This window comes from Oncorhynchus masou, chromosome 31, assembly GCF_036934945.1.
Source record: "Oncorhynchus masou masou isolate Uvic2021 chromosome 31, UVic_Omas_1.1, whole genome shotgun sequence".
NCBI lineage: Eukaryota > Metazoa > Chordata > Actinopteri > Salmoniformes > Salmonidae > Oncorhynchus > Oncorhynchus masou.
Window position 1 is genome coordinate 85510802 of NC_088242.1, and position 26105 is coordinate 85536906.

Below are 26105 nucleotides of genomic sequence, written 5' to 3' on the forward strand. Positions count from 1 at the left end.
AGAGGTAATGCACATACATCAAAGGGTTAACACGGGCATGGTTTAAGATGAGATGCAAATGGAAGTAGGTGCTTGGAGGAGGAAGAAGTGCCCGGTTCAAGTGCCTCACAGTGAATAAGTAGAAAATGAATTCTGAAGTGTTATACAGGTAACTACCAAAATAAAGGAAACACTTGAGTAAATAAGGGATACAGAGTTTATTGAAGGCAGGTGCTTCCACACAGGTGTGGTTCCTGAGTTAATTAAGCAATTAACATCCCATCATGCTTAGGGTAACGTATAAAAATGCCCAGTTGTCCATTATTTTGGCTACCATGGCAGAGAGGAAGTGAGAGGTTTTAATCTCTCATAAATCTGCTTTTTCCACCACCATCAACAAAACACCAAATTATGTAATTTCTCGTGGAAAGATGGTGTCGCATCCCTCCAATAGAGTTCCAGACACTTGTAGAATCTATGCCAAGGAGCATTGAAGCTGTTCTGGCGGCTTGTGGTGGCCCAATGGGCTATTAAGATACTTTGTGTCAGTGTTTCCCTTATTTTGGCAAACAACTGCTAGCCTCTTCAGTGTAATCTGACATTTTATAACCTACTTCTTCCCTCCCCACATTGGAGTCTTTGCTACTGATTCTATGAAGGAAATCCCCCAGCCTCAAAGTTTAACCATCCCATGTGACTGACACCTGAATGACCTCTACCTGGTCCAGGGTGGTCTGTGACACTGAGTAGTCGGCGATGCCCAGCTCCTCGTGGTTGTTAGAAAGCACATCGAAGACCCGCGCCAAGGAGCAGGAGTGGGAGGGCAGCTGGTACTGCAGCACATTCTGGTGCCTCTCCTTTAGCTCGATGCCCGGGAAGGAGCCCTTGATGTAGGTGTCCACTGTGCACGGATCCTCAGAAGGCTTGGTCCCCGACAGGCGCAGGACGATCGTGTAGCCGTCCCCGAACCTGTGGAAAAGATGACAAAGTGGAAATAGGGAGAGGTGAGGGATTTGAAAGTCTTAAGAGTGCCAGTTTAGATACTATATTAAATGTGTATGGAGATTTGTATTGTGTGTTAAATTGTATAGCGGGTTAGGTCTGTATCATAATGATGTTGGCGAGTGAAGGCCTATAAAAAGGACAGCATCACTGACTTTAGGCCAATTTTAAGTGTGATCATATCTATACATTATCAGTGATCATGTATGTTACACTAAGATACCTTACAAAGACAGTCAAATCAGCTGTAAACTTGTACCTGTTCTTAAGATGTTGAACGGAGCCCAGACACTGGAACCTTCCGTTCACCATGATGGCCATTCGTGTGCAGAGAGCTTCACATTCCTCCATACTGCTCACACACACATACAGCAAAATACCCCATTATTAGCCAATGTTCATACCATACAAGTGTTAAGACGTCAATTAAATAGACCAAGTTTGAGGCCTAGGAGGCATGCTGTTGGCATGAATAGCACCACTTACCTGTGGGAGGTGAGAACAACGGCCCTTCCCTCCTTGATGACGCTCAGGATACAGTTCCACAGGAATCTTTTGGCCTTGGGGTCCATGCCAGTGGTGGGCTCATCCTATAAACAGGAGTGCAGACGTAACTGTAGGTTAGAGGAGATGTGAGAAAAGGAAAGCATCATTTGTTATCTTAGAAATCCACTCACTCCTTTCTCTCATACCTACCAGGAATATAACAGGGGGAGCTCCAATCAGGGAGATAGCAGTGGAGAGTTTGCGTTTGTTGCCTCCACTGTAGCCTCCGGCCTCTCGCTCTGCATACTGGGTCAGCCCCAGCTTCTTCACTCCCCATTGAGCCACCTTAGAGGGACACAAGTTACATTTGTCAGGACATTTTCTAAGACAAACGCTATGGGTGAATTGCTATTTGTGTGTAGTTGGTCGTGTGTTTGTCTGTGTTTTTGTCTACAAGTTAAGTACCTTAGCCACAGACTCCTCTGGCACCCCTCGGAGCCTAGCGTAGAACTCCAGGTGCTCCCTGCCAGTCAGCAGGTCACAGATGGCATCAAACTGGGGGCAGTAGCCCATCAGCTGGTGGACCCGCTCCATCTCTGTCAGCACACTACATATCACATAGTACAGGTATAATGTCGGGTTTGTGCGGTAGGAATTATCATTATGGATACAATGAATGTGAGAACAGCATTTCTAGACTCACTTTCACTCCCTCTTATTTATTTAATTTTTTATTTTACCTTTATTTAACTAGGAAAGTCAGTTAAGAACAAATTCTTATTTTCAATGACTGCCTAGGAACAGTGGGTTAACTGCCTGTTCAGGGGCAGAACGACAGATTTGTACCTATATTTGTACCTCAGCTCGGGGATTTGAACTTGCAACCTTCCGGTTACTAGTCCAACGCTCTAACCACTAGGCTACGCTGCCGCCCCAATGTGTCTGTTTTTCACAGCTACTAAGCATATGAATAATGTCATAAAATAGCAGGAAGGAAAGAGCAAACATGTTTGGTATATCTACGGTGTAAATGGTGACCGCTTAATCAAACTGGTCTTACTTACCTGTGATGACTGAGAAATGCTTCTCCATAGGTGATCGCAGTGTCTCCAGTCAGCATGCGAAACGTGGAGGTCTTCCCAGCCCCATTTACCCCCAGCAGGCCAAAGCACTGACAGGGAGAGGCAGAGGAAATGCAACACTCACAGTCACACCTATCTAAAACATGTATAGTGTGCTACTCAATGCCCTCCCGAAGTGTTGTATTGAGCCAACAGTAGATTTGTGGCTGACAAAAACACAGCTCTATTTCTCACCTCACCACGAGGAATACCCAGACACAGACGATCTACTGCTGGCTTCTTGCCAGCTTTGTACACCTGCATAAACACAAGGTAATCCGTTTAAACCCCTTAGAGATTATATCCCATGCATTTAAACCTAAAGTAGATGACACAACTTTTTAATCTACAAGTCCAAAGTTTGTTTTACTTGCCTTACTCAGGTCCATCATGGTGAGTATATCGGCTTGGGCTTTCCCACTCTTCACTCTCTCTCTCTCCCTGGCGATGTCCTCATCCTCCGGGCCAAGAGGAGGCAACTCAGGCTCAGAGCAGGGCCTGGAAGAATAGACTTATGAGTAAGATGACCTGAGAAGTACTGAGCCCATAACATTTTTATGATTTCACTTATCAGACACTATGGAGAAGAGGTGGCATGGGTTTCACTGTAAAGATTTCACCTATAATGATAGCAATACTATAGTAATGTGTTTCTCGCTTTTTTCACAAGGTCTTAAAGTGCTTTTGCATTGTGTCGGAGGGGCTCACTCAATATAGCTAATCACATTGTGATCAGTAATATTTTTGAGCAAAAAAATTAGGAAAGATGCATTTGACAAGCAGTCTTTGAAAAGGGATCTATGAATGAGATTACATTTTACCAACTGAAATACCAGCAGCAGAGGTCACAGTACCTACCTGCAGTTGACAAAGAACTTGTACTGTAGCAGTATTGTGAAGAGAAAGAACACGACACCCTCCACAGCCATGGCAAACAAGTTCTTCCCCACAAAGTCCCATTCCAGGGGGTCCAGGGTCTGCTTTGCGCCTGTGGACATGGGTACCCACATGGAAACAATCAATTCACTTCAAACCAGATGATGTCGTTGGCACTGATTTAATGTTGACAAGAGTATTATCATTAAGAACTCCTCTTCTCTCAACAGAGAAAGCCACATTTTACTAAACTATATGGAATTGTTTTAAGGTCATACACGGATCATTTAGTTATATGATTTAGAATTTTAAAGACCCCTTCAGGTATTAAAAATCAATGAAAGATCAATTAAAACATTTTTTTTAATGAACATTGTAATTTGGCCTTCAATTTGCTATTAGCCCATACAAAGTCATTGAATTACAGATTCACTACAAGGAACAATAGATACTCCTCCCCAAATATCTAAAGGAAGTTTGTTCTGAAGTGTCGGTTTTATATCTGAGAGATGTTAGTAAGATCAGGAAACATGTTTTTATTTTTATTTTACATGCATTTAACCCCTTATTTCTGGCACTAAACTATCTCCATATACAGTACCTGTCAAAAGGTACCTACTCATACCAGGGTTTTTCTTTATTTTACTATTTTCTACATTGTAGAATAATAGTGAAGACATCAAAACTATGAAATAACACATGGAATCATGTAGTAACCAAAAAAGTGTTAAACCTTCAAAAGCGATACATGGGCTTGCTCCTACCTATCTCTCTGATTTGGTCCTGCCGTACATACCTACACGTACGCGACGGTCACAAGACGCAGGCCTCCTAATTGTCCCTAGAATTTCTAAGCAAAGAGCTGTAGGCAGGGCTTTCTCCTATAGAGCTCCATTTTTATGGAATGGTCTGCCTACCCATGTGTGAGACGCAAACTCGGTCTCAACCTTTAAGTCTTTATTGAAGACTCATCTCTTCAGTGGGTCATATTATTGAGTGTAGTCTGGCCCAGGAGTGTGAAGGTGAACGGAAAGGCTCTGGAGCAACGAACCGCCCTTGCTGTCTTTGCCTGGCCGTTTCCCCTCTTTCCACTGGGATTCTCTGCCGCTAACTCTATTACAGGGGCTGAGTCACTGGCTTACTGGGGCTCTCTCATACCGTCCCTGGGAGGGGTGCGTCACTTGAGTGGGTTGAGTCACTGATGTGATCTTCCTGTCTGGGTTGGCGGCCCCTTGGGTTGAGCCGTGGCGGAGATCTTTGTGGGCTATACTCGGCCTTGTCTCAGGATGGTAAGTTGGTGGTTGAAGATATCCCTAGTGGTGTGGGGGCTGTGCTTTGGCAAAGTGGGTGGGGTTATATTCTTCCTGTTTGGCCCCGTCCGGGGGTGTCCTTGGATGGGGCCACAGTGTCTCCTGACCCCTCCTGTCTCAGCCTCCAGTATTTATGCTGCAGTAGTTTATGTGTCGGTGGGCTAGGGTCAGTTTGTTATATCTGGAGTACTTCTCCTGTCTTATCCGGTGTCCTGTGTGAATTTAAATATGCTCTCTTTCTCTTTTTCTTTCTCTCTCTTGCAGGACATGAGCCCTAGGACCGGTCCCCCGTGTTCGCACCGGGTCTGGCTCTCGACCCGAAACCTGCCTCTCCGGCCTGCCATACCGGAAGCTGGTGCCGCAATGTGTGGGGCCATTTAAAGTCCTGAGGAGGATAAACGAGGTGTGTTATAGGTCACAGCTTCCTCCTTACTATCGCATTAACCCCTCGTTTCATGTGTCTCTCCTCAGGCCAGTGGTGGCTGGTCCCCTGCAGGATGGTGAGGTGCCGGAGGTCCCTCCGCCCCCTCTGGACATCGAGGGGTCCCCGGCAGTACCTCGTGGACTGGTAGGGGTACGGTCCGGAGGAGAGGTGCTGGGTACCGGTGGGGGACATTTTGGACCCTTTATTACTGAGGGACATCCACCGCCTCCACCCGGATCGCCCTGCGCCTCGTCGCCGGCACGCTGTGGGGGGTACTGTCACGACTCCCACCGAAGGTGGCTCCTCTTCCTGTTCGGGTGGCGCTCGGCGGTCGTCGTCGCCGGTCTACTTGCCGCCACCGATCCCTTTTTCATTCCGTTTTGTCTTATTGGTTGCACCTGTTCCCTGTTTCATTTCTTGTTTTATGTCTATTTAAGCCTGTTAGGTTCGCGGGATTGTTACTCTGTTGGTTGTGGGTTTGTTTTCTCCGGACTGTTTGGTCCTGTGTTTGGGCTGGTATGTTTTATGCGCCCTGTATTTTGGCGTGACCGTTTTGTGCCGGAGAATAAATGACAAGTTACCGAACCCTCTGCTCTCTGCGCCTGACTCCAACCCACCACTCCTAGTAAACTCTGACAAACCATGACAGGGAGACAGTGGAGTGGTAACGCGCATGCAAGCAGTTGCTCCTGATGCCACTTGGGTACACTGCAGCATCCACCAAGAGGTTCTTGCTGCCAAGGGAATGCCTGACAGCTTGAAAGACATTTGGACAACAGTGAAAATGGTTAACTTTGTTAAAGCAAGGCCCCTGAACTCGTGTATTTCCTGCACAATGCAATGATATTGGCAGCGACCATGTAAAGCTTTTACACATACAGAAAACGCTGGTTATCAAGGGTCAAAATATTGACACGTGTTTTTGAATTGAGAGATGAGCTTAAAGTTCTTTACTGACCATAAATTTCACTTGTCTGACCGCTTGCATGATGATGAGTTTCTCACATGACTGGCCTATCTGGTGATGTTTTTTCTCGCCTGAATGATCTGAATCTAGGATTACAGGGAATCTCCGCAATTATATTCAATGTGCGGGTCAAAACTGAGGCTATGATTAAGATGTTGGAGCTTTTCTCTATCTGCATTAACAAGGACAACACAGGTATTTCCATCATTGTTGGATTTTTTTGTATGTACAAATGAACTCAAGCTTATGGACAATTTCAAATGTCATATAGCGAAGCACCTGAGTGAGTTGGGTGCGCAATTACTCAGGTACTTTCCCGAAAACAGATGACAAACAACTGGATTCGTTATACCTTTCATGCCCTGCCTCCAGTCCACTTACTGATATCTGAACAAGAGAGCCTCATCGAAATGGCAACAAGCGGTTCTGTGAAAACTTTCTGGATTGGGCTGCGCTCAGAGTATCCTGGCTTGGAAAATTGCGCTGTTAAGACACTGATGCCCTTTGCAACCACGTACCTATGTGAGAGTGGATTCTCGGCCCTCACTAGCATGACAACTAAATACAGGCACAGACTGTGTGTGGAAAACTATTTAAGACAGACTCTCTCCAATACAACCCAACATTGCAGAGTTATGTGCATCCTTTCAAGCACAGCCTTCTCATTAACCTGTGGGGAGTTATTCACAATTTTCAATTAACAAATAAGGTTTTATATGTAAGATGGTATAACAATAAAGAGCAAAGTGATTGATCATTATTATATTATTATTTGTGCCCTGGTTCTATAAGAGCTCTTTGTCACTTCCCACGAGCCGGGTTGTGACAAAACCTCACACTTATTCTTATGTTTAATAAAGCTAGCGTATAGTGTGTGTGGGGCAGGCTTACAATGATGGCAAAAAACAACATTTGAGAGTGCGCTGACCCTGGTGCTAGAGGGGGTACACAGCTGGAGGTTGAATGTTTTAAGGGGTACGGGACTATAAAATGAATCACATTGAAGATTATAGATTATTTTATAACTTGAAAAAAAGCTGAATTTCACTCAAATCAGCCCTACTGAATCTCAAGACCCCGATGGAGGACTCCATCTCTAATTATGAAATCCCAATTGTTTCCCATTTAAAATATTTATGAGTATATATAAATAAAAATAGAAAAACCCTTGAATGAGTAGTTGTGTCTGAATTTTTGACTGGTAATGTATTTCCTTCTTTAGATAAAACCATTGCCAAAAACTTTAACAGAATGCTCAATTCAATTCAACTTCAGTAGATAGAATAATATCCCAGTTGCTTTAACCGGCAGAATATCTATTGTCAAAATGAATATATTACCACGGCTGAATTTCTGTTGTTCAATGCTTCCCATGGCTCCCCATTCTGGTTATTTGCATAAAATTCATAGTGCGGTTTCAACATTTATAGTGCCTTCAGAAAGTATTCAGACCCCTTGACTTTTTCCACATTTTGTTAGGTTACAGCCTTATTCTAAAATTAATTAAATATATATTTTTTCTCATCAATCTACACACAATATCCCATAATGACAAAGCAAAAACAGGTTTTTAGTACAGGTTTTTATACTTGGGGGAGTTTCTCCAATTCTTCTCTGCAGATCCTCAAGCTCTGTCAGGTTGGATGGGGAGCGTTGCTGCACAGCTATTTTCAGGTCTCTCCAGAGATGTTAGATCGGGTTCAAGTCAGGGCTCTGGCTGGGCCACTCAAGGACTTCTCCCGAAGCCACTCCTGCGTTGTCTTGGCTGTGTGCTTAGGGTCATTTGTCCTGTTGGAAGGTGAATCTTTGCCCCAGTCTGAGGTCCTGAGCAGGTTTTCATCAAGGATTTCTCTGTACTTTGCTCTGTTCATCTTTGCCTCGATCCTGACTAGTCTCCCAGTCCCTGTTTCTGAATAATATCCCCACAGCATGATGCTGCCACCACCATGCTTCACCGTAATGATGGTGCCAGGTTTCCTCCAGACTTGACATTTGACATTCTGGGCATAGAGTTCAATCTTGGTTTCATCAGACCAGAGAATCTTCTTTCTCAAGTCTTTAGTCTTTAGGAGTGGCTTCTGTCTGGCCACTCTACTATAAAGACCTGATTGGTGGAGTGCTGCAGAGATGGTTGTCATTCTGGAAGGTTATACCATCTCCACAGAGGAACTCTAGAGCTCTGTCGGAGTGACCATCAGGTTTTTGGTCACCTCCCTGACCAAAGCCCTTCTCCCCCGATTGCTCAGTTTGGCCTGGTGGCTAGCTCCAAGAAGAGTCGGTGGTTCCAAACTTCTTCCATTTGAGAATGATGGAGGCCACTGTGTTCTAGGGGACATTCAATGCTGCAGACATTTTTTGGTACACTTCCCCAGATCTGTGCCTCGACAGAATGTTGCCTTGGAGCTCTATGGACAATTCCTTTGATCTCATGGCTTCGTTTTTGCTCTGACATGTACTGTCAACTGTGGTTCCTTATATAGACATGTGTGTGCCTTTCCAAATCATGTCCAAGCAATTGAATTTACCACAGCTGGACTACAATTAAGTTGTTGAAACAGCTCAAGGATGATCAATGGAAAAAGGATGCACCTGAGCTTAATTTCGAGCCTCATAGCAAAGGGTCTGAATACTTATGTAAATAAGGCATTTATTTTTTATTTTTAATACATTTGCAAACATTTCTAAAAACCTTTTTTCACTTTGTCATTATGGGGTATTTTTTAATTTAATCAATTTTAGAATAAGGATGTGCCATGGTGCTGCTCCAGTTTCAACTGCTCTGCCTGAGGCTATGGAACCCTAACCTGTTCACCGGATGTGCTACCTGTCTCAGACCTGCTGTTTTCAACTCTCTAGAGACAGCAGGAGCGGTAGAGATACTCTTAATGACTGGCTATGAAAAGCCAACTGACATTTACTCCTGAGGTGCTGACCTGTTGCACCCTCGACAACCACTGTGATTATAATTATTTGACCCTGCTGGTCATCTATGAACATTTGAACATCTTGGCCATGTTCTGTTATAATCTCCACCCGGCACAGCCAGAAGAGGACTGGCCACCCCTCATAGCCTGGTTCCTCTCTAGGTTTCTTCCTAGGTTCTGGCCTTTCTAAGGGAGTTTTTCCTAGCCACCGTGCTTCTACACCTGCATTGCTTGCTGTTTGGGGTTTTAGGTTGGGTTTCTGTACAGCACTTTGTGACATCAGCTGACGAATTTGATTGATACTGTACCAAAATGTGGAAAAAGTCAAGGGGTCTGAATACTTTCCGAAGGCACTGTATATGGCAAGTTAACTTTTTATGGCTGCAGGGGCAGTATTGAGTAGCTTGGATGAAAAGGTGCCCATATCAAAACGGCCTGCTCCTCAGTCATAGTTGCTAATATTTGCATATTATTATTAGTATTGGATAGAAAACACTTTAGTTTCTAAAACTGTTTGAATTATGTCTGTGAGTATAACAGAACTCATATTGGCAGGCAAAATCCTGAGTTGAAATATAAACAGGAAGTCAGAAATCTGAGCTTGTATGTTTACCAGTCCCCAATGAAATCCCCTTGAGATATGAATTGCACTACCTAGTGGTTCCACTAGATGTCAACCATCAATAGAAATTATAATGAGGCTTCTATGTTGTTGTGGGAGTGAATGAGAGCAGAATATATCAGCTGTCCATCAAGCAGCCATCTTGTGATTGCGCTTTTTCCTCATGGTACCCACTTGCGTTCCATGGCTCACGAAGACTAGAAGGAATACTCTGGTTGGAACTTTATTGAAGCTATATGTTAAAAACATCCTAATGATTGATTATGTACTTAGTTTGAAATGGTTCTTCAACCGGTAATATCACTTTTTGAAGTTTTTGTCCGATATAACGCTGACCAGAATTAGCATTTGGATATGTATACCAAACGCTCTAACAAAAGAAGGTATTTGGACATTAATAACAGACATTTTCGAACAAATCAAACATTTATTGTGAACCTGGGATTCCTGGAGTGCTTTCTGATGTAGATCAAAGGTAAGGGAATATTTATTATTTCTTGTTTATGTCGACGCCATCTTTGCGGCTGTGGTGTTTTTAAATTGAGCTCCGTTTCAGATTATTGCATGCATTTCTTTTTCGGTAAAGTTTTTTGGAAATCTGACACAGCGGTTGCATTAAGGAGAGGTATATCTACAATTCCATGTGTATAACTATATTATCATCTACATTTATGATGAGTATTTCTGTTGAATGATGTGGCTATGCAAAATCACTTGATGTTTTTGGAACTGGTGAATCTAACGCACCATTGTAAACTCAGATTATTTTTATATAATTATGAACTTTATCAAACAAAACATGCATGTATTGTGGAACATGAAGCCCTATGAGTGTCATCTGATGAAGATAATTCAAGGTTAGTGATTAATTTTATCTTTATTTCTGGTTTTTGTGAAGGTTATATTTTGCTGGAAAATGGCTGTGCTTATTGTGGTTTGGTGGAGACCAAACAATCGTTTGTAGTGCTTTTGCTGAAAAGCCTATTTGAAATCGGACACTTTGGTGGGATTAACAACGGAAATAGATTTAAAATGATATAAAACACATGAATGTTTTAGGAATTGTAATTATGAGATTTCTGTGGTTTGTATTTTGTTGCCCTCTATTTTCACTGGTAGTTGTCATATCGACCCAGGTATCGAGATTCCAGCCATAACAGGTTAAACAATCTTGGAAAAAGGGAAGGACGTAGGAGAACTATCCGTACCAAACTTTAAATGGAAAACCCAACTACTGAACCATCCAATGATGTGATTTCTAAAAAAATTATTCTGAAAGGACTGATCTCTATAATATATAAACTACTTTTGGAACGCTCGTATTATGAGACAGCCATTAAAAAAGTATGGTCCACAGATCTAATTGAATCTGAACAACCCTGTAACTGGAACAGAATATGAAAAAATATGACCTTGGCATCCCTTAATCCGAACCATCAATTTATACATTTTAAGTTTGTCCACAGACTATTTAACACCAAGGAAACATTTTACGATGAAATTGAGAATGCGGACTCTTTTGTACCCGTAGCCCCTCCCTCTGGGAAAAAAATACTAAACTAAATAAAAAGTTTGTCACAATAAAATAAAAAAATATTATACCCAGTCTCTGGAAAGCGTCCAACATAGCCTGGTTCTTAGCCATGTCGATGAGGCCTCGACCCAGACAAAAGTGGGGGAAGATCAGGAAGACTTTTTTTAGGATCTTGTTGATATCGTTCAAGTGCTGAAAAGCAGACAGACGAGTTAATGTCTGAATACCATAGTAAAAGAACATTCAAATCTGATTTGTTAATCTGCAGCCATGTTTGCTTCTAGTAACACTGGCAAACATTTTGCAATTGTAGTGGTGCAAGCAAGTTGAAAAAAACAACATTTAAAGTAGTACACTGTTGTACCATGTAACCAGACACCCTCAGCTGATCTAGTGTTGGTTGTAAATCTAAATATCAGCAGAGCCCTGAGACTAATCAGTAGCCCTGATATAATATCATAGTCAAGTGCATGACCCACCTGATCTACGAACAGCTCCAAGACAAAGGTGGCTATGCTACCGTTGATGCCGATGAAGAGGTTGATTGAGGTGAGGACAACATAAGCAGTGCTGGGGACACTGAACAGGAAGGAAGCTGGATACATGAGAGGAGTGATAGACCAGCTAAAATAGAGGATAGAGAAATTCTAATCAGTAAGAAGGAATTTGTTTCGCAATGCACCATGAACTTTGCTAAGAACAACTGTGACATTCTTTAAAGGAGACCTCAGCTATTGAAATAAAATAAACAATGATATGACCACTCAAGCAAACATACTGTTGTAGTGATGTTTGAAAAGATTATAAAAATTCAAAATGATTGTTTATTACTGAATGTAATAAAGTGCACATACAACATCATTAGTTATGAGTGCAATGATAACAAAGCCACCCGTGTCCATGGCCCTTACCCATAAAGCAAGAGCAACAAGACCAGAGCAGGGAGGTTGGTTTCAGACACATAGGACTGTTGCTGGAAACAAATGAAGATGAGGACCACCATAGTGGCCGGGACTGTATAGTTCAGCTGGAAGAAAGTAGAAGGCCAGTTAAGTACAATTCAATAGAGATGAGACTTGTCCACTGGGTCCAGTTTTTCAAAAGTTATCTATCAGGGATTTCACATATCGGATATGGTTAAATGCATAGAAATATAATGAATAGAACAAGTCAAGTCAATGATTCGGCCATTCTATTTCTATGCATTTAATCTAATCCGATAGGCGAAATCCAGATCGATAACATTTTAAAAATTGTGCCCTGGAGTTACAGTACATGCCACTGAATGACAGAGAGGCACAAGGTTTGAAAGGAGACGTTTTACTGTTAACATTATCAGGCTTCTGAAACAAAGACAATACATGCCTACATTCATTCCCCTTATGTCTCTTTTTCATCAGTTATATTATTCATAAGTTATTTATCTTGCATGTATTGTTTTCTATGGTTAGGTATTAGTGCACTGTTGGAGCTAGTAACACAAGCATTTGGCTACACCTGCGATAACATCTGCAAAATGTGTACACAACCAATAAAATTGTATTAGATATGATTTGATATAAAGTTGATATTTGAGCCAAAACTCAAGGTAACTAGTGAATAAGGCTCTGGAGTGTACATTTTATATTACTGCTAACAAAACAGGTATCAGTTAAGCCTATCAGGATGGTAGGAGACTAACCATGTCCCAGGTGAAGTTAGCCAGCCAGTAGAGAATGGGCCGGACTCCGCTGACAAACTGAAGGTGCTTGGCTTTGCTGACCCTCTCCTCGATGAGAAACAGCACAAAGCTGGCCGGCACAAAGGACATGGAGAAGATCACACAGATGGACACCAGAACATCTACTGAGGTGGTCATCCTGAAAACAGAGCGGCAATGAGTATGGTAAGCACAATTTATTCTGTATTTTGTTGACAGAAATGATTAGTCACTTTTAAGGCCAGTGTGGTATCATGTTTACCTATCACATTTTCATACTAACAGTACTCAACTTGCTCTGTACAGTACAATTATTGTCTAATAGTGCTTACAACAAGCAATTCCAAAAAGAGGGATTTGATTCACTCCGACACACTAAGCTCAGGCTTAATCAACAATGAGACTTATTGGTGTGAATTGAATAGGAAACTAGAGAGAAAGAGAGACAGAGAGCTTACATGGCAATTTCAGTGAGCTGTTCCTTGGTGAGGTTGAGAGGGTGGTTGTAGGCGGTTATGCCATACTTCATTCGCTCTGGCCCTGGGGGCAGGCTGGCACGGAGCAGGCCATTGTTCATGACATTGACAAACGATGCCATGGCGTGCCAACCCTTGTTGTTATACCACACCTAGCAGGGGTGAGGTAGAGCTTAGGTAACGGTGAAACAAAACACACAGATGCACATGCATACACACACCCACGGGTGCTCACACACACTCATCCTTTGACCTCTCACCTTAACATTGTTCTGACTATTCAGTCCACCCAGAAACTCTGGTAGGCGACCCAGGAGCTGATCCAATGAGCTATTCTGTGAGAAAGAGAGAACCAGACATTAAAAAAAGACAACAAAGAAACCTGACGTTGAGGGTGTAAAAGATTTCTCCTACCTGTGCCACTTTGTAACGGGACCGTATAGACATGACTGAGTCCTCCATTTGGTAGGACTGTGGGACAGCCTGAGTACCTCTGCCCCCCAGAGAGAAGCCCCCATATCTATAACAGAAACAGACATCCCATTTACATCAGAGTAGATGGACTGTAATGTATTAGTAATCTCTCTTGGACAGCATCTGACCAAATTATGCAAGATTTTAGTTCTGGGTTAACTGAGATTAGGACTGTAGACAAGTGATGTCTATGATTTTACATGTTGAGTATGTATCCCACTCCACTTACCTGAATTCATTGATCCACTTCTTAGTGGCTGAAGTTAGGCTGAAACCGTAAGAGTGTAAGAAGAAATGAATTTCTAAGGTGGAAAAACACAGATTTAATCACAGTAATACTTTCCAACAAAGATAATAATCAAGCGAGTGGTGTAAGAGACCTTTTCTTCATTATCTGAGGGTAAGTCTTGACCAGGTAGTCCGAGATATTGCGGCCAGTCATATTCTGCAGGATATCCCCTGTCAATCTCTGGACCTGTGGAACATAGAAACAAGTTCCAGTACACACAACAGTATGTGGACATTTAGGTATTGGATATATATTTAGGCAGGTAGCTAAGTCATTGAGAACAAATTCTCATATTTTAATGAAAGTCTGTCATAGGAGATTAGTTACAGTACCATTATTTATGCAATGTTTAACCACTGAGAACAAAGTAACAGTATATATAATGCAATGTTTAACTATAAAGAAGAATAAAGTAAAAGTAGTTATGAAGTATTGACCTGTGGAGGGGGGATGCCTCCGGCTCCTTCAGGGCAGTCTGGTAGCATCCTGCGGACCTCCTCAGAGCTGCACTCACAGTCAGGAGATGGCTTGTCTGCAGTCCAGTTGCCCCTGTTGAAGAGCTGCCAGGTGGAGTAGAGAATCTGGGGCCTCATGAACATGCCTTCCTCCTCCTGCAAACACTGAGGATCCCTGCAGGGGACACATCCTAGCGTGAACATGCAAAATACACCATGACACCTAATTGAGGAAACATAGGCCCAATTTAAATCTCTTACGTTCATGCTAATATGCACTGTCCCTCCAGAAGTGTCCTTGGGAAAAGTCAATAGCACTAAGTCATAAGTCATGTGGGGAACCTGGTGAATGACAGGTCCATAATAGTATGAACCCTCTCTCATAAAAACACAACTATATGCGCAAACGAACTGAGAATACATTGAGACAACAGAAAAAACCTTGTTGGTAATGCTGATAATGAAGATATTGGTTTACACTTTAAAATAATAACACATAGGTAGGTGTCCGCTTTCCTTTGTGGTTGGGGCTGGACTAGCCAGGTAACACAGTGTTGTGTTGCTTTAGTAGAGGAGAAAACCGAGGAGAAGGCCTTACGTGCTGTTTTCCATGCACTTGGTTCCAAATCCAGGCCGGTCCAGAAGGGCATCCAGCAGATTCTGAATGGCAGGATCCCCAGGGGCATCGTTGCTGGAAAGAGGACACCACAGATAAGGTTCAATACAAACAAAGAAAAATAGAAAGACAAAGCAGAATCTGGCAACATGGGAACAACTGACTCCTTGAAGCTCCAGTCCAAACATTTATTAGAATTTTAATCTGATAATTGCCATTCAAGACTACAGATGTAGGATCTTAATCTGATCACCTTGTTGCAGGAGAATTAAACTTGTAGTATATTTGAGGTTAAAAAAGGCTTCTGTGGCCTCCCGGGTGGCGCAGTGGTCTAGGGCACTGCATCGCAGTGCTAGCTGTGCCACCAGAGACTCTGGGTTCGAGCCCAGGCTCTGTCCCAGCCTACCGCGACCGGGAGGTCCATGGGGCGACTCACAATTGGCCTAGTCGTCCGGGTTAGGGAGGGTTTGGTTGGTAGGGATATCCTTGTCGCAGTGCACGCTAACCAGGTAGCCAGGTAGCCAGGTGCACGGTGTTTCCGCCGACACATTGGTGCGGCTGGCTTCCGGGTTGGATGCGCGCTGTGTAAAGAAGCAGGGCGGGTTGGTTGGGTTGTGTTTCGAAGGACGCATGGCTTTCAACCTTCGTCTCTACCGAGCCCGTACGGGAGTTGTAGCGATGAGACAAGATAGTAATTGGATACCACGAAATTCGGGAGAAAAGGGGGTCAAAAAAAAAGAAGGCTTATGTAGTTTGTCATTTTCTGACTTGATTTTCCCTTACGAAAAATGTATTAACCCATACAAAAATGTCCATTAATTATAATCCACATAATAATTCACATTTCCTGTTGCTGCAGGATTATTTTCCTGTTGTAGAAAACTGGCTCACATTAAGATCCTACATCTGTACTTGAAATCAATAGATGTAGGTCTTTACCTGAAGAAGGTGTACTGTTCCCCGTACATCCAGGGCTGTAGCTGGAGCGAGGGGTACTTTCCGAATGGAGGGACGATGAGGCTGAAAAGGAGAGCGATCAACACAAACACAGCAGGCAGCACGATCTGAAACACAAGGACATGGTGTCACAATAGCCTGTCATTGGTCTCTCTTCATTGTATCACATGCTTGTATTTTAGTTCATATCGGACCTTTTATTTGATAAGGACAACTGATTGAGAATAGAGTCAAGCTTATGAGTCTGCACCTGAGCGAAGAATCCCCTGCGACTGCGGAGGGCATACAGCCACCTCTTGATGAAGAGAGCACGGAGCTGCTGCCACGTCAAACCCCAACCGGTCAGAGGGACACCGCCATGGCCATCCCCACTCAGCAGGTCTGTCTCCTGGGGCTCTGTGTGCAGGAAAGGCCCAAGCATGGTGGAGAGAAAGAAACACATTGTTCATTGAGCCAAACGACTCTTATTCCAACTGCTGCAGTTAGTGTTAGGGGTAGAGAGCTGAGCTTCTGAAAAAGGAAGTTAAAGACCCAGTACTGTAGGTACCTTGCTTGCGAAGCCGTTTTCTTCCTGGCAGCAGTGCAAAGAAAGAGTCAGAAAGGAGGACAGACCATGTTAAATAACACAGGAAGACTGTGTTTCTAGGCGTGTTTCTATGTGTGTGTGATTATGTTTTCCCTTGTGTTTACCTGGATCCTCAGATGGCTCTCCAGACAAGCCCTGTTCTTGACCCTGCCCATGGGGTGTGTCAGCTTGTCCTGGGCTGTCTTCTGGGTCCACGTCCACCCCTGTCTCCTCAGCTACTCTCAGAAAGATCTACAGAAACAGATGACATTGTTAAACATCTTCAGCCTTGTGTGTTGGAATCAAGTAGATAAATGTCATGTTTCAATTAAGCAATAAGGCCCGAGGGGGTGTGGTATATGGCCAATATGTTACGGCTAAGGGCTGTCCTTTTGAACGACGCAACGTTTTTTTGGCCATATACCACAAACCCAGAGGTTGGGGCCACAGTGTCTCCTGACCCCTCCTGTCTCAGCCTCCAGTATTTATGCTGCAGTAGTTTGTGTCGGGGGGGTAGGGTCAGTTTGTTATATCTGGAGTACTTCTCCTGTCTTATCTGGTGTCCTGTGTGAATTTAAGTATGCTCTCTCTAATTCTCTCGGAGGAGGACCTGAGCCCTAGGAAGGGCTATATAAATACATTTGATTTGAGGTGCCTTATTAGTATTATAAACTGGTGACCAATGTAATTAGAGCAGTAAAAATAAATGTTTTGTCATACCCGTGGTATACAGTCTGATACACTACGGCTGTTAGCCAATCATCATTCAGGGCTCACAGTTTATAATAACTAATAGAGAACTCAAAACTCTAACACAAAAATGCAAAACTCTGGGGAGAGATAGAATCTGCTTGGAGCCAACCTACTAACTTATCAAACGGGATCTTTTCTGGTAATCGTGGTAAGCTGGCAGCCTAAGCACATTACCGTGACAGTAACTCCGCAAATATACTATTCTGGGTAAACCCTGCTTAATCTAGTTAAAGCTGAGTTTTAACTGTCCACAAGAGGTTCAATGGACGGCTTGTAAATACAGGTTAGTTTAGTGCAGTCATGACTATATTTAGGATGAGCTTCATGTAACTTTGGCCTGTTACACGCTAGTGTCTACGTAATATAGTGCTTAGAGCAACTTCTGACGCAAAGCCTCTTTAAGCCCTAAATGTGTGTGAGAGAGACTGTGTGTATGCCAATGTGTGTGCGTGTTATCTGTGTGCTAATGCGTGTGTGTGTGGGTGTGTGTGTGTGTGAGAGAGAGTGTGTGAAAATGTGAGAGAGAGAAGCCCATGACGAGCAAGCATGCTGACCTCATGGCCTCTTGGCCAGCATGGGCTCCGGTCCATGTAGTGTGTGTGTGTGTGTCTGTGTATACAGTGCTTTCGGAAAGTATTGACTTTTTAATTCCGTTACAGCCTTATTCTAAAATGGATTAAATTACATTTTTCCCCAGCAATCTACACATAATACATTTTTGCAAATGTATTAAAAACATAAATACCTTATTTACATAAGTATACAGACCCTTCACTATGAGACTCGAAATTGAGCTCAGGTGCATCCTGTTTCAATTGATCATCCTTGAGATGTTTCTACAACTCGATTGGAGTCCACCTGTATTCAAATCAATTGATTGGATTTGGAAAGGCCCAAACACCTGTCTATATAAGGTCCCACAGTTGACAGTGCAGGTCTGAGCAAAAACAAGCCAAGTGTAGAGCTCCAAGACAAAAAACAAGCCAAGCGTAGAGCTCCAAAACAGGATTGTGTCGAGGCACAGATCTGGGGAAGGTGCCAAAAAATGTCTGCAGCTTTGAAGGTCCCCAAGAACACAGTGGCCTCCATCACTCTTAAATGGAAGAAGTTTTGAACTACCAAGGCTCTTCCTAGAGCTGGCCGCACAGCCAAATTGAGCAAACGGGGGAGGAGTGCCTTGGTCAGGGAGGTGACCAAGAACACGATGGTCACTCTGACAAGAGCTCTAGAGTTCTTCTGCGGAGATGGGAGAACCTTCCAGAAGGACAACCATCTCTGCAGTATGCCACCAATCAGGTCTTTATGGTAGAATGGCCATACGGAAGCACCTCAAGGACTCTCAAACCATGAGAAACAAGATTCTCTGGTCTGATGAGATCAAGATTGAACTCTTTGGCCTTAACGAATGGCGTTGGCAGCATCATGCTGGGGTGATGTTTATCAGCGACAGGGACTGGGAGACTAGTCAGGATCGAGTGAAGATGAATGGAGGAAAGTACAGAGAGATCCTTGATGAAAACCTGTTCCAAAGCGCTCAGGACCTCAGACTGGGGCGAATGTTCACCTTCCAACAAGACAAGGACCCTAAGCACACAGCCAAGACAACGTAGGAAAGGCTTCGGCACAAGTCTCTGAATGTCCTTGAGTGGCCCAGCCAAAGCCCGGACTTGAACCTGATCTAACATCTCTGGAGAGACCTGAAAATACCAGTGCAACAACACTCCCCATCCAACCTGATAGAGCTTGAGAGGATCTACAGAGAATAATTAGAGAAACTCCCCAAATATAGGTGTGCCAAACTTGTAACGGTCATACCCAAGAAGACTCAAGGCTGTAATAACTGCCAAAGGTGTTTCAACAAAGTACTGAGTAAAGGGTCTGAATACTTATGTAAATGTGATATTTCAGTTTTTTTTTAAGATTTCTATGCTTGTCGTTATGGGGTATTGTGTGTAGATTAATAAGGAAAAAACAAACAATTGAATCGATTTTCGAGTAAGGCTGTAATGTAACAAAATGTGGAAAAAGTCAAGGGGTCTGAATACTTTCCGAATGCACTGCATATGTGTATGTGTGTCTCCTTTTCCTCACCTCCTCCAGGGTGGTGTCAGACAGGCCGTAGCTGGTGATGCCCAGATCAGCCTGCCTCCTGTCAAGCTCTGTGAGGAAGATGGCCAGACTGCTGTCCTCTGCTGACTTCTGGGGCAGGTTGATGACCGCCTCACGGCCCACGTCCTCCACCAGCCGCGCCCCGGGGATGTGACGCTGTGCCAGGGTCAACAGTGCAGCCAGGTCTGCGGGGGAGAGGGAGCGGGAGCAGTAGAGAGAATGATAATTATTCTGAGGTTTGAAACTTCACTGGATACTTGTGTAGACCTATCTGATACCCTCGGGGGGGGGGGGGGGGGGGTAGAGGCTCGTCATTGGGACGAACAGAACAGCCAAGCGAATGGTTGTTTTTTTCAGGAGTCTGCAATAATGGCGAGCTGTCAACACACAGCTAGCAGGATGTCACTTAGTGACTTTGGGTTGGAGACCCTACCTGGGCCACTAACATCACTGCCCAGACCTGTGTCGTCACTCATGGAGGAGTCACTGTCCTGAAATACAGAGGGAGAGCCAATCAGCAAAGGGGTCATAGTTCAGTGATAAAAGTAATGTCCTTTAGCATCCCACAGTATACATTGCCCTATTGCGATAGTCTACAATAACCTCCTCATCTCCTCTCTGTAGTAAATGAGTAAAGGTGAGCCACTTTTGATTATTAAGATGCACTGGTAAAATGGTCTTCAGGGCCCATATTCACAAAGTGTCTCAGCGTTAGAGTGCTGATGTAGAATTAGTTTGGTCTTTTAGATCTTAATTATGAGGACACGTGGACCTGTTCCTAGATCAGAAATCCTATTCTGAGACGCTTTGTGAATAAGCACAACGTATTCCTGAGAAAGTCTCATGTGCAGGGGTATACAATCTCTCACTCACCTTTGTGGCAGGGGGCAGTTTGGTAGCGCTGGCACTACTGGGGGTTCGAGTATCTAGTCCCTCCTTCTTGACGACGGTGAGGTAGTAGCCCGTCCCCAGCTTGGCCTTGAGGAAGAGGGGGGAGCCGCAGCAGCACAGCTTCCCTTGGGAGATGATGGCTATGCGGTCTCCGAGAAGGTCAGCCTCATCCATGTAGTGGGTGGAGAGGATGATGGTGCGATCTGATGGAGAGAGAAGGAAAAGGAGAAAAAGAGAGCGAAAAGATCTAGTAGATAAAATAGTATTCAATTAAATTATATTTCACCTGAATTGACATGAAATGATAAACTCCGCCACCAAGTTAGACCAGGGATTTCTGGAAATCCTGGGAATTTTGGCAAAGTTCACGGAAAATGTTGCAACCCTTGACACAGTTCAGGGCTAACCTTTGCGGTACTTGAGCAGCAGGTCCCAAATGCCTCGGCGGGAGTAGGGGTCCACCCCAGCTGTGGGCTCATCCAGGACCACCACCTTGGAACCCCCCACAAATGCTATGGCTACTGACAGCTTTCTCTGCATACCACCTGAGAGTAGAGGCAGAGACAGAGGGCGAGCGAGAAAGACAGACACAGAGAGAGAGAGTATGGTATTATACACTGCTCAAAAAAATAAAGGGAACACTAAAATAACACATCCGAGATCTGAATGAATTAAATATTCTTATTAAATACTTGTTTCTTTACATAATTGAATGTGCTGACAACAAAATCACACAAAAATTATCAATGGAAATCAAATTTATCAACCCATGGAGGTCTGGATTTGGAGTCACACTCAAAATTAAAGTGGAAAACCACACTACAGGCTTATCCAACTTTGATGTAATGTCCTTAAAACAAGTCAAGATGAGGCTCAGTAGTGTGTGTGGCCTCCACGTGCCTGTATGGCCTCCCTACAATGCCTGGGCATGCTCCTGATGAGGTGGCGGATGGTCTCCTGAGGAATCTCCTCCCAGACCTGGACTAAAGCATCCGTCAACTCCTGGACAGTCTGTGGTGCAACGTGGCGTTGGTGGATGGAGCGAGACATTATGTCCCAGATGTGCTCAATTGGATTCAGGTATGGGGAACGGGCGGGCCAGTCCATTGCATCAATGCCTTCCTCTTGCAGGAACTGCTGACACACTCCAGCCACATGAGGTCTAGCATTGTGTTGCATTAGGAGGAACCCAGGGCCAACCGCACCAGCATATGGTCTCACAAGGGGTCTGAGGATCTCATCTTGGTACCTAATGGCAGTCAGGCTACCTCTGGCGAGCACATGCGGCTCCCCAAATAAATGCCACCCCACGCCATGACTGACCCACCGCCAAACCGGTACTGCTGGAGGATGTTGCAGGCAGCAGAACGTTCTCCATGGCGTCTCCAGACTCTGTCACGTCTGTCACATGTGCTCAGTGTGAACCTGCTTTCATCTGTGAAGAGCACAGGGCGCCAGTGGCGAATTTGCCAATCTTGGTGTTCTCTGGCAAATGCCAAACATCCTGCACGGTGTTGGGCTGTAAGCACAACCCCCACCTGTGGACGTCGGGCCCTCATACCACCCTCATGGAGTCTGTTTCTGACCGTTTGAGCAGACATGCACATTTGTGGCCTGCTGGAGGTCATTTTGCAGGGCTCTGGCAGTGCTCCTCCTGCTCCTCCTTGCACAAAGGTGGAGGTAGCGGTCCTGCTGCTGGGTTGTTGCCCTCCTACGGCCTCCTCCACGTCTCCTGGTAGCGCCTCCATGCTCTGGACACTACGCTGACAGACACAGCAAACCTTCTTGCCACAGCTCGTATTGATGTGTCATCCTGGATGAGCTGCACTACCTGAGCCACTTGTGTGGGTTGTAGACTCCATCTCCATGCTACCACTAGAGTGAAAGCACCGCCAGCATTCAAAAGTGACCAAAACATCAGCCAGGAAGCATAGGGACTGAGAAATGGTCTGTGATCACCACCTGCAGAACCACTCCTTTATTGGGGGTGTCTTGCTAATTGCCTATAATTTCCACCTAATATCTATTCCATTTGCACAACAGCATGTGACATTTATTGTCAATCAGTGTTGCTTCCTAAGTGGACATTTCGATTTCACAGAAGTGTGATTGACTTGGAGTTACATTGTGTTGTTTAAATGTTCCCTTTATTTTTTTGAGCAGTGTATATGTAGTGGCTGTTGAAGGATATATTATATTGTATAGTATACAGCTGAAGGCCATATTTGTAATGGATGTTGAGTAGTAGAGGGAGGGAGCCATACCAGACAGGTTCCTGGTCTGTTCGTGGCGTTTGTGCAGCAGGCCCACATCCTCCAGGAGAGTGTCCAACTCCTTCCTCACCTCATCGCCTGATAGGCCCTTCAGACGACCATAGAACCACACATGCTCCTCTACAGTCAGACTATACAAGAATAACAAGGTTAAAGTCAGATGGCTGATTAAGTAACATCAAACTCTTTTACATGTACAGTGGGTAAATGTTTTAAGATGGAGCCCGAGGGGCAAGAGATTAAGTGAATGGAGCCTTTCGTTATCTTGATTCCCTCTAGTGATTATTCATCTTTGTCACTGTTATAGCAGTTAAATAAATGTGCAATATGCAGAAATTGCTCCGTCATTTCCTGATTTCTAAAATTCGAATAGTCCGCCCTAATTTCAATTTATGTGACAAAATAATCACTGGACCATCTAAACCTCTGAAATATATTTTCAATAACCAAAATTATTGTATTTTCAGCTGGTGTACAAAACTAAAAGCAAAAGACGCAAAAACTAAACGTAAGAACGGGAAGCATAGAAATAGCACACATATAACATATCTACAGATCTATAAAATCACATTACTCAACATGCCCAAAAAGTTAAATATTGCAGCTTTAACATTACCAATGAATTCATTTATGTTGGAAGATCGAAAACAAGCACCACAGATAAATGGAGTCAACATGGTATGCACTACAATATAATGAAATAGGATAAATTACTTAATGACATGTATTCATGAGATATAGAGTAGAAATATTAGCGAAAAGGGGATAACTAGTCAGTTGTACAACTGAATGCCTTCAACTGAAATGTGTCTTCCACATTTAACCCAACCCCTCTGAATCAGAGATGTGCGGGGGACTGTCTTAATCGACATCCACATCTTCAGCGCCCGGGAAACAGTGGGTTAACTGCCTTGCTCAGGGGCAGAACGACACATTTTTTACTTGTCAACTCTGGGATTCGATCCAGCAACCTTTCGGTTACAGGCCCAACGCTCTAACCACAAGGCTACCAGCAGCAGGGTCTTACATGTCAAAAAGGACATTGTGCTGAGGACACACTCCCAAGGTCTTCCTGATGATGTCCATGTCAGTGCGGATGTCCATGCCCTTAATGTACACAGTTCCAGCCGTGGGGGGAAACAAACCCGTCAGGATAGACCTGTCAATGGAAATGAACTGCGTATTATGCATTATAACCAGTGGAGGGTAAACACATGTAAACAACACTTACACACCTTTTGCTGAAAAATGCATCGAAAGTATAGAAATTACTCACCACGAACGGCAGAGTTTACCCATTTATTCTTAAACTACTACATCACCGATTATAAGTTAGAACCCTACATTAGAGCTTCAAAGCACATTCATAAGCAACTCATAACACCTACATAAGCACCACAAGTACAAGGGCCCTAGATTAGACCTGTCATTGGAAACTAAATGTGTATTTTAGCATGATAACCATAAATGAGTTGTTCATAGAACATTCATAAGCAATACATAAGCAGTACAATGGCCCTCGATTAGGGTGACAGTATGTACCACATTCATAAGCAATACAAAACACCTACTGTACAAGCACCACATTCATTTCTATGTGTCTGTAATGAAGGTGTAGGTTTACATGGTGGTGTTGGCTGTTGTACTTCATTTTAAAACATTCTATATTGATTCAATGGTTCTTGAGCACAGCCCTTACATGGTGGTTGTTTTGCCAGCACCGTTGTGCCCAAGGAAAGAGGTGATCTGCCCTTCATAGAACTTGAGATTGAGGTGGTTGACCGCCAGCTTGGCACCTTGTTTGTAGATTTTGACCAGGTTGCGGATGGCCACACCGAGTATGAGGTGAGAGGGGTCAGCTTCGATGCGATCTGAGACGGGTACAGAGAGGGAACCTCAGGACCATAAAACGGTGTCCGTTTTTTTTTACATCATATGTAGTGTGTGTGTGTTTTTCTTACCTCCTCCCTGTCCTCTGGGAGCCGGAGGGATGGGCATGCCGGCCTCGAGAGGAATTCCTCCCCAATAGTTCAAACTGAACACGAAGTTCCATGGCCTGGGGACCCCATATTCACCTGGACAAAAGATCCCAACAACATGTGTTTAGTCATACCAGTATAAGTGCAGTTTTACTATCTGCAAAGGTGCACTGGCATTACATATTATAATGAACATATAACTGCATTTTAATATGCACTTGTATACAACATGGCATGAAACCATAGAGCAGTTAGATAAAAATAACTTAAACCATTAATTTCCTTACCTGGGAAAACAGATTCAACGTACCATACCTGGCAAAACAGCTTTAATGTACCTTACCTGGGAAAACGGCTTCAATGTACCAGGTGGCCAGAGCGTAGATACATGCATCGATATGCAACATGATTATGGAAGTGGTGAAATTGTAGGTGTCTCCCTCCATGGGGCTGGAGTGCAGGTTGAACCACTGGATGCCCACTCCTTGTTCCTCGTACTGGGAGAAATACTCACAGCCAAAGCCAAAGGCCACAGGAGAAAACAGGCTCTGTTGGGAGAGATGAGAATCTCAATGGATACTGTCGTACTACCAGATTGGATGGGTTCATTTCATATATTTATACAGGTGATACCATTGAGATTCCAAACCTCATTCAAAAGAGCGACTTATCAGCAGCAAGTAATGGGTTTAATACAGTACCATAATCATTCTTCCTTATAAAAAAAAAAACGACTCACGCAAACCTTAACAAAACACAACAAAGAGAATGTGTAACATGACTCACTGCTAGGACACGGTGTGTGGTGGTGAGAATGTGTATTATAAGGACCCACTGCAAGGACACGGTGTGTGGTGGTGAGAATGTGTATTATAAGGACCCACTGCAAGGACACGGTGTGTGGTGGTGAGAATGTGTATTATAAGGACTCACTGCTAGGACACGGTGTGTGGTGGTGAGAATGTGTATTATAAGAACTCACTGCTAGGACACGGTGTGTGGTAGTGAGGTGGTCTCTCCAGGCCACACACAGCACATAGGGCAGGTAGAGGGCGAAGTAGATGAGGCCTCCGCAGGCTGCTGCCAGGTTGGCCCGGGAGAAGAAGGTGCTGATAAGGAAACACTGCATGATGGTGGCCGTAGCGAAGGCCGTCAGGAAGAAGAACACCACAGCCGGGTTGCTGTAGGGCAGGATGTCCCCCCACTGGAGGAAGAGAACAACACAATACAGGAAGAGATGGGGAGGGTGAGACAACAGCGATACACCTCTGTGATGTTTCATTGTCTTAGTACTATATCTTAGTGTGTCCCTAATGCAATGCCT

The 26105-nt window shown here is 43.9% G+C and overlaps 1 protein-coding gene across 2 annotated transcripts in view; it reads right to left on the reverse strand.

Moving 5' to 3' along the window:
* The window catches only part of abca7 (ATP-binding cassette, sub-family A (ABC1), member 7), a 45924-nt gene that overhangs the window by 2175 nt on the left and 17644 nt on the right, over positions 1 to 26105 (reverse strand). The window contains exons 16-49 of one of the 2 annotated variants that reach the window (XM_064952345.1): positions 25764 to 25985; positions 25125 to 25329; positions 24764 to 24877; positions 24502 to 24673; positions 23830 to 23961; positions 22794 to 22933; positions 20937 to 21074; positions 20512 to 20732; positions 20072 to 20129; positions 19621 to 19823; positions 16902 to 17028; positions 16759 to 16782; positions 16462 to 16607; positions 16194 to 16318; positions 15237 to 15329; positions 14621 to 14813; positions 14275 to 14369; positions 14124 to 14162; positions 13835 to 13940; positions 13681 to 13755; positions 13403 to 13572; positions 12927 to 13104; positions 12157 to 12272; positions 11725 to 11869; positions 11314 to 11437; positions 3447 to 3576; positions 2963 to 3086; positions 2784 to 2846; positions 2532 to 2638; positions 1933 to 2074; positions 1678 to 1812; positions 1468 to 1571; positions 1241 to 1333; positions 699 to 948 (exon numbers count right to left, since the gene is read on the reverse strand). In XM_064952345.1, the coding sequence (XP_064808417.1) occupies positions 699 to 948; positions 1241 to 1333; positions 1468 to 1571; positions 1678 to 1812; positions 1933 to 2074; positions 2532 to 2638; positions 2784 to 2846; positions 2963 to 3086; positions 3447 to 3576; positions 11314 to 11437; positions 11725 to 11869; positions 12157 to 12272; positions 12927 to 13104; positions 13403 to 13572; positions 13681 to 13755; positions 13835 to 13940; positions 14124 to 14162; positions 14275 to 14369; positions 14621 to 14813; positions 15237 to 15329; positions 16194 to 16318; positions 16462 to 16607; positions 16759 to 16782; positions 16902 to 17028; positions 19621 to 19823; positions 20072 to 20129; positions 20512 to 20732; positions 20937 to 21074; positions 22794 to 22933; positions 23830 to 23961; positions 24502 to 24673; positions 24764 to 24877; positions 25125 to 25329; positions 25764 to 25985 (4509 nt within the window). The remainder of the gene's footprint in view (positions 1 to 698; positions 949 to 1240; positions 1334 to 1467; positions 1572 to 1677; positions 1813 to 1932; positions 2075 to 2531; positions 2639 to 2783; positions 2847 to 2962; positions 3087 to 3446; positions 3577 to 11313; positions 11438 to 11724; positions 11870 to 12156; positions 12273 to 12926; positions 13105 to 13402; positions 13573 to 13680; positions 13756 to 13834; positions 13941 to 14123; positions 14163 to 14274; positions 14370 to 14620; positions 14814 to 15236; positions 15330 to 16193; positions 16319 to 16461; positions 16608 to 16758; positions 16783 to 16901; positions 17029 to 19620; positions 19824 to 20071; positions 20130 to 20511; positions 20733 to 20936; positions 21075 to 22793; positions 22934 to 23829; positions 23962 to 24501; positions 24674 to 24763; positions 24878 to 25124; positions 25330 to 25763; positions 25986 to 26105) is intronic. The other variant, XM_064952346.1, reaches the window with a different exon arrangement.